This window comes from Sabethes cyaneus, chromosome 2, assembly GCF_943734655.1.
Source record: "Sabethes cyaneus chromosome 2, idSabCyanKW18_F2, whole genome shotgun sequence".
NCBI lineage: Eukaryota > Metazoa > Arthropoda > Insecta > Diptera > Culicidae > Sabethes > Sabethes cyaneus.
In genome coordinates, this window is record NC_071354.1 from 228,024,381 (window position 1) to 228,035,726 (window position 11,346).

At 42.7% G+C, this 11,346-nt stretch overlaps 1 protein-coding gene across 1 annotated transcript; it reads right to left on the bottom strand.

Annotated features, from left to right (window-relative positions):
- Window positions 1-524: 524 nt before the first annotated feature.
- On the bottom strand, window positions 525-11,200 carry LOC128738260 (endoplasmic reticulum metallopeptidase 1-like). Its single transcript, XM_053833266.1, has 4 exons — window positions 11,075-11,200; window positions 9,711-10,985; window positions 1,268-1,771; window positions 525-1,205 (listed from the first exon to the last, which is right to left on the bottom strand). The coding sequence occupies exons 1-4, from the start codon at window positions 11,198-11,200 to the stop codon at window positions 525-527; spliced, it is 2,586 nt and encodes an 861-aa protein (XP_053689241.1).
- Window positions 11,201-11,346: the final 146 nt, after the last annotated feature.

Here is an 11,346-nt window from a genome sequence, read left to right on the forward strand (position 1 = left end):
TTACGTAAATCAAAGTCATATTTTCAGCGGTTTAACAATCGCTGGATTGTACCACACCAGCAGTAATGATTTAAACTCATTTCTGCATAAATCATGTCTTAGTGCTGCTGAGGAAACAAAAGAGATGGTTCAGTGTCGTTCCGTGATCTGGTGGAGTACAACGGTAATAGACGATCGTTTTTTTAAACCTGCGTGTGTGTCACCAAAAACCTGTTTTTTTCTGTACCCCACAGTTGTTACTGCTAGCGTTGCTGGGTGTGATGCGACTCGGCAGAGTATGCGGAAAACATCCGCGGGCGGCTAGATATGTTGTTCACTCGAGGCCCTTGAAGCGGGTTGAGATTCGAGTTTTTCGAGGTCCCTTCGATCACGTTCACGGGCACGCACCGTGGGGTTATTTCGTTAAGCAGCCGGCTGATGGAGACGATTGATTGGTGTCGGAAATGATAAATAGTGACAAAGTTTTTAGTTCGTAATTCGTAAATGACTAGGTAGTTTAATTGTCTAAGAGTATAGGTATAATATCAAAACTCCCAACTTTCTAAATAGTTCGGGTAAGCCACCGTGTGCATGTAGGGTGACATTCGGCCTAACAAGTTTTTAAATTCGTCATTTCTGTACTGATCGTGGTACATATACTGGCCTACAACAGACACCAGTAGTACTGGGGTGTCCGGTAACACAACACCATTCGTGGACTCTATTTCAATAAAGAATTCCAATGACTCTCGCGCTTTTGCTTGTACGTAGTTAACATAATACACTGGCTGGTCATTCCAGGGCGTTCCGCTCGGTGGAATCTGTTCGCTAAAAGTCCAAGCCACCAGACGATGGTCTTTGACAGGGGAGAAATAGAATCCCATCAGTGTAGGGCCTTCAACGGTGAATCGAAATTGTCGCTTTGTCGGGGATAGATCCTGTTTTTGTGTTAATCGAATGGATACAGGTTCCGGAAAGAATGGTGCCGTGTTTGCCTCGATCCAGTAACTATACTCACGCTGTCGATGGTATCGGTTGATATACATTGGGAAGCCACAATACAGTTCCTTATCACATTCTGGAGCAATCGGATAAGTTTCATCGGGATTTAGAATTCCTTCGTTGAATAAATTTTCCGGAGTGTGCCGATCCTGGGGGTATATGAAGAAATTTTGTCGCGATCGTCTTAACGTACCGTTTTGATGGTAAAAATTACTTTGCTGGTGCTGAAATTAGGCACAAGGCTATTTAGTCGAAAAAAGAACTACTTACTCACATCAATACTTACAAAGGCATAAATCCGCTGAGGGGAAACCGCCTCTCGGAAGGGAAACGCCACAGGCGTCGCCATTACAATTGCCGTCACCACAAACATCAACCCGAGCACGGTGTAAAAGTAGTACACCTTGCCCAGCAGAACAATCAACGGCAGGCACATGGCCACCATTAGCAGTGCCATCAGCACGCTAAACAGTGCCATCATCAGGTCGGGGTTCGTCGCTGCATCGCCACGGCCGGTCATTGGCACAAAGACGGCAAACAGAGTGATGGTAAGCGAGCAGAAATAAACCAGTGGAACCAGCTGGCCGGCCAGTTGAACGTAGATCCAATGGTTCAGTTTGAACTTGATGATCACGTTGACGATTGTGGACAGTGAATGAAAAATGACTGGAAACAAAAGTACGTAGCCGGAACGGATTTCACCGACGGTTAGCGTGAGAAGCAGTGCGACGTAAATGAAGCATTGTGCGTGCAAAAAGAGCAGCACGCGTCCTTGTAGGTGCAGAAATGGCTGGAAGTAGAAATATTCGGTTTTAGAGATGGTACTATTTTGCGAAGGCATGATTTATGTTTAACTGACACGTAAAATTTTAAAAGATCAAAGTTTCGTTTTGTATTATTTATTCTCGTTTGTATGGCCCCATAATTATGTTTTGTTGCTATTTTTTCTCGCAACATGGCGTTTGCAAGTCGCAAAGTGACAGCTGATTCTTTGTTTAGGATTTGTCAGGATCTAAGTGACCGATGAAGAAAAATCATGTGCAAAACATGTAGAACAGTTAATATTTTCTGAAAAATATTGTGTTTCACATTAGGTATTAGCAATTGAAAATAGAATTGAAAATAATCTCTACTATAATTGATTTTTTTTTGGTTACCCGTTAGTTATAAGGCAGTTTTATCTTTTGTCCTATAGTTGTCGCTTATTTGGTGCCTTTTTTGTGCTCCTATTAACACCCGCCTTATACTTTTTTCATGATGACATATCGTTAAGTGGTCAGCTTTAAATTTGATTTTTTAAGGTGGGAAACGCCCATTCTAAAACTGTTTTAAATAACTTAGAGCGATTTTGTGTTGTGTTGGAAACACTGATAACCTTAGTCTAGAAGTTTCCCTGGGTTTACCGTTGGCAGGCGGATTAATATCACATGTACCATCGACCATCGATCGAATTTGTCGTATGAAATAAAGTGTTTTAGTAATTCGTATCGAAGCACATCTTGTATTTTCCGTACAACTTTTGCAATCAGGTTAGTGATGTACCAGTTGATGTCAACTTTTTTTGCGAAACTTTTCGGTACCACGTTAGGGCTGTGCCACAAGTTAAGCTAGTCCTCAAAGAGTCCGGCCGATCAGTTTTCCGGCTTCGTGGTTTTCTATGTAATATTCCCTACAGTGGGCGAGCAGCTTGACTAATTGGAATGGTAGAACATTATTTTACCGGTGGACTACAGGGAGTAGACAATAGCGGTGGTCAGGAAGGCGAATGGCACCTCACCGGAGTTTGTTCCTTTACGGGTACTATAAATTATTACGGGAAGTTCGTTCCAAACATGGTAACTCTAGATGCGCTATCCGCTGGACGAAATACTCAAAGGCAGCTCGAGGCTTAAGTGAACTACGAAATGCTAGCGTGCATTTAACAAATTCAAAGAGACTCGGTCCTCCGATTTTTTCCCCAACCATTACGAGCCGGAAAAGGAGACTATAGTGTCCGCCAACGCGTCTTTAGTTGGAACAACAATAATCCATAAATCTCCTAATGACAAAATCAAAGTTAACCAGTACGCTTCCCAGGTGCTGCTAAAAAAAACACAATACAGTCAGTCATGTTAATGAAGAGAGACAGATTAAAATCAATCTCGAAGGCGCGTAAAGAATTTTATAAAATTAATCGACGAAGTTCACATTCTGTGTGTCAAATTGGGATCAACACTATCAGATAAATTTCACAGCGCTTTAGGTGTTTCACATGGCAGTAATCTAAGGCCGCTAATATTTGCTAGCTGTAGCCCGGAGGTACGCTATGTAACCCAGTGAGATACAACTTCGTTACTTTTATTTGTCTTGAATGCAATCTGGTGTAATTGGTTTAAGTCTTCGCTTAATGCGGGTGATTGTTACGACGAAAATATGGCGCCTCATCAGGGGCCTGATTTTGGATTCGGACAAGGCTCTTCTATATATAGAAGACAGAAGATTATATTATACTAGTTGAGCCCAAATCTTATCATCCGGAAAATATAAGTGTCTGTCAAGAATTCAGAAAACTGCGGATACATTCCATTGGCCAGTGTTTGTGAAGATGGTTAATCTTTGTAGTAATTTATGTAGTCTGATTAGAGTAAAATGTTGCTTTGATCGCTGGCTATCTATCATGAACTCATTTTTTAAAATTTTGCGATTTGGTCCGGTCTAATTTAACACCGACCATATGATATCGCGACAAACAATCGAATTGAGCAGGTGAGTCGAGCAGTCGAATCAAGCAATCGAGTCAAGCAGTCGAGTCGAACAGTCAAATCGAGCAGTCTAGTCGAGCACTTAAATCAAGCTGTTCAGTCAAGCAGTTGAGTCGAGCAGTCGAGTCAAGCAGTCGTGTCGAGCAGTTGAATCGAGTGGTCGAGTCGAGCAGTCAAGTCGAACAACTAAATTGAGCAGTTCAGTCGATCAGTTTAATCGAGCTGTTAAGTCGAGTAGTCTAGTCGATCACTTGAGTCGAGCAGTCGAATCGAATAGTTTAATCAAGCAGTCGGGTCAAGCGGTTAAATCGAACAGTTGAGTCAAGCAGTTCATTCGAGCAGTCGAGTCGAGCAGTTAAGTCGAGTAGTCCAGTTGAGCAGTGGAATCAAGCAGTTGAGTTGAGCGTCGAATCGAACAATTGAGTCGAGCAGTCTAGTCGAGCAGATGAATCATGCTGTCCAGTCGAGCAGTCGAATCGAACAGTCCAGTTGAGCAGTTCAATCGTGCAGTTAAGTCGAGCAGTCGGGTGGAGTAGTAGTCAAGCAAATGTGTCAAGTATATTTCGAACAGTACAGTCGAGAAGTTCAGTTAAGCAGTCCAGTCGAGCAATCAAATCGAGCAGTCTAATCGACCAGTCCAGTCGAGCAGTCTAGTCAACCAGTTGAGCAATCGAGCAGTCCAGTAGTCGACTAGTGAGGTAACTGAGAATACAACCCATTGCTACGAAAGCATGACGTCCTGTCAGGGACCTGTTTTTAGTTACTGATAAGCCTCTTATGACGTCCTGTCAGAAACCTGGTTTTCGGTACAGACATAAGCTTCTTATATAAATAGATTTTTCAATGACGTTTGCCATGTGTTACAAAAAATTTCAAATATATATAAGACGTTGACTTCAAAATTTTATCCGTACTCCGTATCGACTGTCAGTTTTACGATAAAAGGTCATTTACATGTTTGGAAAAAGCAATTGTGTTACGTGATCTTGAAGTTGGGATTGATTCATATTTTAGATTCATTAGATGTTTTAGAACATAATTTGGAGGCTGTTCCGCAGTATTTAGATCCATAGAATCGAGAAAGTTCAATCAAGATTCATAAAATACTCCTTTGCCGAAATCTAGGCGATCTACCACTGTACGAAAAAAAATGCAGACTCCTGGGCAAGGACACCCTGGTAAAGCAACGCCACATGCAAAGAACGACCTTTGTCGGTAAAGTGCTAATCCTGGTCGGAATAAAGCTTACGAGTTATCCGATGGAGGCCCGTAGATGACCGTATATGTGTGTTGACAATTAGGGGAAAATCTTCAACTACCATCCAATCAACGTATACGCACCAACAAATGAAAAATGCGATGATGCTAGTTTGACGAGTTCTACGTCATACTCGAGAGAACCTATGAAGAGTGCCCAAACATGACACGAAAATCATCATCAGAGATGCAAATGCGCTGCGAAGATCGGGAAGGAGGAGTTCTTCCGGCCTGTCATTAGAAGACACAGACTACTTTCGACGTCTGAATATGTCTGGAATGACGCAAACCGACGTCATATGCACCGACCTGTCAGCTGTCTTTGATAAGCTCAGTAATCGCAATCCGTTCCGTTCTTATCTAACTCATCGTCAGCTGATGGTTACCATTGGTGCTTGTAGATGCAGTACATTTTGTGGCACCTATTCCGCAGGGCAGTCATTTTGGGTTGCTCATATTCTTGCTCTACATGTGGCATGCACTACTTCCATCGGAATACCATCCCATATCTGGTTGATAACTAATTTAAATTCATCCAAATTAAGAATTTTCTAATCCTTGAGCTTCTGCTGTATGTACTCCCATATACAAAAATCCAGTGGGTTCAACTCAGGAAAATTTGGAAGCTATTCCTTTCTCGATATGCCCGTCTGCATGAAATTTTCAGTGTGGACCATACATTCCCCGAACGTTAGGCTTCAAATTTTGTTCTAAGGCCATTTCTAGATAGTACTTTGCTAGATAGTAATGAGTTTTGGTATCGTGGTACATTTCGTTTGTGATTTGGAACGTCCATGATCGAAACCGACCACAATCGATCCTTTTGGTCACGATGCGGTGTTTGAAGAACAAACAACTTTTCATCAGAAAAGATAACTTCAGAATCACCGTGCCGACGGAGCAGCAGTTGGCATCTTTCCTACCGTTTTTGTTTTGTTGCTTCCGTTAATCTATGGATTTTACGTATTTTGCAAGCTTTCATATCCAGATCCGTTTTCAAAATTCGACGAAGGCATTCCCTCTTGATATTCAGCTCAACTGTCATTTTCTGTGTGGATCGGTCGCAGTTGCGACAAATTTGCTCTCGAACAACGTGTTTGACCTCTGCAGTTGTAACGCTTCGTTTTCTTCCGGCTTTTTTTTACGGTTTTCAACAGATCGCCCAGATCTCGACTAATCTTTTTAGTGTATAGTATGCAAATCCTCTTTTTATGCCGTGATGTTTGAGGTCTCTAAAATAGTGCCGCATGTAGCACCGTCTCGGAATTTATTTATTATCAACGACCGTAACTCAAACTCTGGTACATGCACACCGAACGAGACACAATACGAAAATGAAACTACGTCAAGTACGACTTAAATCATGATGACACACACATGATCTTAGTTTGATTGTATTAATTGCATATGCCGCTGCAAGCATAAAACGATTTTTGTTCGAATATATAGAGTAAATGGAACAAAATTTGGCATGTGGATGTTTTTGGAGACAAGAATTTTTTTCTATGGTGAATTGAGACCCCTTCCCTCTTTAGAAGGGGAATTATGACCCCTCTCCCCTTTAAGAGGGGTGCTTCCATACAAATGCAATACAAATTTCCTCATAACTCAAGAACTAATCAAGCAAATGGAACCAAATTTGACATGTGAAGGTTTTCGGAGGCAAGAATTTTTTCTATGGTGAATTTGGACCCCTCCTCACTTTAGAAGGGGGGGCTCCCATACAAATGAAATACAAATTTTCTCATAACTCGAGAATTATCAAGCAAATGGAACCAAATTTAGCATGCGGGTGTTTTTGTAGGCAATTTTTTTTTCTATGGTGAATTGAATTCCTCCCCTCTTTAGGAGGGGAATTAGGACCCCTCTCCCCTTCAATAGTTAGAGGGGGGGAGGGGCTCCTATACAAATAAAATACAAATATCCTCATAACTAGAGAACAAAATTTGTCTTCTTTTTACTTTTTTTCTGGCTGTGTTTCGTTTACAAAGCTCAAAAGTTATAAAAGTCTTTGCCAAGCTTCTACTAACAAAAAAAAATCCGATACGTTGTGTAGTTTCTGAGAAAAAAGTACATAAATTTGAAAATCATGGTTTTACAGGAGCGACGTTTTATTCCGTTGAAGTTGTTCCACGCCGCACTGGAATGCTTATGCGTTCGACCGTTTTTCGGCCACTTCCCGTGGTCGGATCATCACAAAATTAGTATCAAAATAAGCGAAAAAGACTGCAGAATCAAAATCTGAAATAAATAATGTATGACTTTTTCAAACAATTTAGTCGTTTATGTCCCCTTCAAGTGCTCAGTAAGATCCTTCTCACATAAAAAAGATGCCGTTTTTTTAACTACACGCTGCTATCAAGCACTATCGATCGGGTCGATCATATCAAAGAATTAGATAATCTTCGTTCAACAGGCCCCAACAGGCTAAACCTTGTTCAACAGGCTTTTTCGTAGGACGGCAAGCCACCTAAGTAAGCAAGTAAATAAATAGGTATAATCTTCGATACATAGCTAACATTCAGACAGCATATATTGTATATCGTCAAAAATCCTCTAAGATCCTGGGATTCATTTTAAGGATGGCCAAAAGTTTCCTGGAGAAGCTGTTCTCGTCTATGATTTTTAATTCTAACAAGAAGCTTTTCAGATCCAATTTTATTAGGCTCCGCTACGATACCCAGCTAATTTATTGTTTTTTTAGCTGAATGATGGCCTCTTAAACTTCGCCTATCATTGGGGTTGGCACCTCTTGCCCGTTTGTTGCACCATCGAAATCGCTTTCCCCGTCGCCGTTGTTCTCCACCTGGGTTCAGGTGTTCAACGGAGTATTGCTTCCACCTATCGGTCACCTCACGATTGTCCGTCAGAATACTGCCATTCTTACACGACACATTTCCGCTGGCAATATAAAGCCTTTGCGGGAACGTTCAGTTTCTGGTAGAACTTTCGCGTTTCCTGAGAACGATGCAACAGCTCCAAGTCTGCATATTCCTGCTCTTCCTGGTAGCGTTTTTTCTCCCGGAAGATTTGGTTTCGCTGCATCTTCTTCTGTTTGTGTCTTTCCGTGTTCTGACGTGTGGCACTGCGAATCTTGGCCGCCCACGCAGCGTTCTCCTCATCCATCACTCTCCTACATTCATCGTCAAACCAATCGTTCCGCTGATTCCGGGCCACATGCCCGATGGAGTTCTCCGCTACCCGGCTGATGGCTGTTTTGATAGTGTTCCAACAGTCGTCGACAGGGGCTTCGTCCAGCTCGTCCTCTTCCGGCAGCGCAGCTTCGAGTGAATGCGCGTAGTTTGCGGCGACACGTCTGGCTGCTTCAGTCGCGCGAGATCTAACCGAGGCTGGCATCGGTACCGAATGTTGTTCACAACGGAGAGTTTTGGGTGCATCTTAACCATCACTAGGTAGTGTACGGCCATATTCTTGGAGGCGGCAAAGTCGATAAGTCTTAGGCTCATTTCATTGGTCAGACGGTACGCATTACTCAGCCATTTACCAACCAAGAAATGTAGAATTCTAAGCATCTGAATTGGCGATTCAGGTTTTACTATTCCATCGGTTAATTTCGATCATGAGTTCACACATTCATGGTACTAAAAATTTCTCTGAGTCTCTAATATTCTCCTTCAAGGTGGCAAAAGCAAACTTGTTTAACTCATCATAAAGGTTGTCAACTTTTACTTGAAATACTCAAGTATATCGAATTAATCGTAAAGAAATACAAATAAAAAAATTTGCAATTTAAAAAAAATATTATCAAAACGCAAGACTCCGGCTACCTGTGCTGGCAAACCGGCCTTTTTGCCGGATTAAGCGGTCACCGACCTTGTCGGTTGAAAACAACCCTAACACTAATCGTTATACAATTTGGTCAAACGCTGACATGCGTCGAACGGCAACGGGTGGGGAAAGGGTGCCATGTAAGTACTCACACGCAGTTTTATGCATTGTATTGCAGAAGTTACAAACGCAATACCTCCAGAAGACTGTTCGCAAAAACGCGATAACCAAAAGTTTCGGTCTGACTATTGGCTATATAGGTATTAGATACGGCTGTGATTAAATAGGAAGCGTGATAATAGCGAATGCTTTTGTTGTTGAGAGCTTATCGCAGATTGAAGATAAATTGGTTTTTGTTTGCTATTATAGCGCAAATTTCATGAAATCAAAAATCGATCTTTGCGCCAAAGAAAATGAACTTTTATCCTCCTAGTAAAACAAGAATTTGTTTGCGTAATATTATTACTTCATAATGATTTATAGTTAAATTTGATGATATTGTGCCGTAGTCTTTAGTTCAAAATGACACAAAACACGTTTGGATAGAATAATTATGTAAATTTTTAGCCGAATTGTTTAGTCTAGCTTTTTCCGCTGTTTCCGATGAAACGTCTTCATCTCCAATGTGCTTTTGGAGGTCAAGTTTGATGTCGGGTTTTTGACACCTCACTAAAAATATTTCAGGGGTGACCTGCATGGCGGCGGAAGAGATTTTACGCTACATCGATGGTCAAACTGAGGTGTTGTATTGTAGCTAGATAAGAGCCACAAACTGTTGATGAAAACGGATTGGCAATGGAAAGTTAAGAGGAAGTGAACTTTTCCGTAGTAATTATAAGAGATAATTAGATAAGAAGTATTTTACAGACTGGTGATAAATATTGCCTTTGCATATGGTTAATACTTTTTGCAGAAATTAAAAAAATTAAGCAAACAACTTACCACTTTCCGGAAGCGTATGTAGAGGGTTGGTCCCAGTGCCAGGCAGGCGATGAACGGTACGAAGTAAAGTCCGTACAGTAGCCAGGTTGATGAAAACCACGCCATGGAGCTGCCGCTCAGGTCTACGATGACCGCTATCAGCATGGATACTCCAGCTCCAACGGCAATCGAAACCGTCTGGACGATCAGCGTGAGACCACACTCTATCAACACTTTCACCAAATCGGCACCTTTTCGTCGAACCATCATAACAATGGTGATTACTATCAAACCTAACGCTACCATGGCAACGGTACAATTGATGGCATAGGTTGCCGTTTGATTGTAGACCACTTTGAACCAATGCATAAAATCAAAGAAGGTCGCTGCTCCGTCCCGATATTTATTCACATCACTGAGTTCTTCCGCACCGGCCAAACCGACGGTCAGCGAGAGCAAATTTTCCCCAATATGCTGTAGCGTTTCCAGCGGGATGCTCTCGAAGTCATCGTACTTCGTGTGATACAGATACCCGTAGGAGGCCGGCGCAATGTCCAGCCCCGGCCAGTTGCCAACCTTCGAGAAGGTTTCGAAATCCGTGAACGAAGGTACCAGCCCGAATTGAAAAGCTTCCTCTGCGGCTGCGTTTCCGTAGGGTCGCTTGACAAAGCGTTGGTAGTTTTCTATCAGAAAAGGGTAGTTGGGCCCAGATTGGAACATGATCTCTCGGCCGCCGTTGGCAGCTGCATCCAGGTTGATGAAGGCAGAGACGTTTGCTGCCAGCGGGTGTGCGGTAACGAATCCGTGTGCCCCCTGCATGGTGTTTTCTTCGCAGCCGTTGAACAGGAAGATAAGCCCGTGGTGGAGGTTTAGGGCATGTGTTGCAATTTGACGCAAAACCTCCAGCATGACAACGACCATGGTGCCGTCATCTCCGGCACCTGGGGAGGAAACTGCACTGTCAAAGTGAGAATTTAACAGCAAATACTTTCCGCTGAAATGGCTGCTGTCGCGTGTTCTTAAAGTTGCCACTACATTTTGAACCCCGCGGTAGTAGCTGGTGATGGGGTAATCTTTGTAGTTTAGGAAGTAACTCCCAGAGGTTTGCTGGACCTCAACCGTAAGCTGGTTGGACGGAACGGTTCGATCGATTATGTCTCGAATTGTTTCAAGTAAAAATTCCACCGCATAAACCTCGTTCGCACTGCTTCCGACCACACGCGGTCCATGACTGGTGAGCGTGAGCAGGTGGTTGAGCGCGCGTTCAGCTACAAACACTGGCTCACCGTTGAGTCGCTTCAAGGTAAAACAACAGTTTAGTCAGTCGTTTGATAGGCCGATAGGCAGACAGTCTGACGCCGGCTGTAGATGGATTGTTTACTCACCTCGTCCGCTAGTAGCACTCCATCCGGCAGCGTAGACCAGTTCCAGTAGACTAAGAAGTAAACGCCGATTCCAATCGCCGGAACGAGAAGGCTCACTGCTAGCGGAATCACATGATTTTTAGACATCCACCTGTCGGTAAAAAAATCGTAAACACGTGAATGAGCACCAACACGAGATCTGCGTGAGCGCGAAACTTACATTGCCAGTCTGTAGCACTACCGGAGCGGTTCTGATCAACACTAAGCTAGTAAAAAATGCTAGCGACATGAAA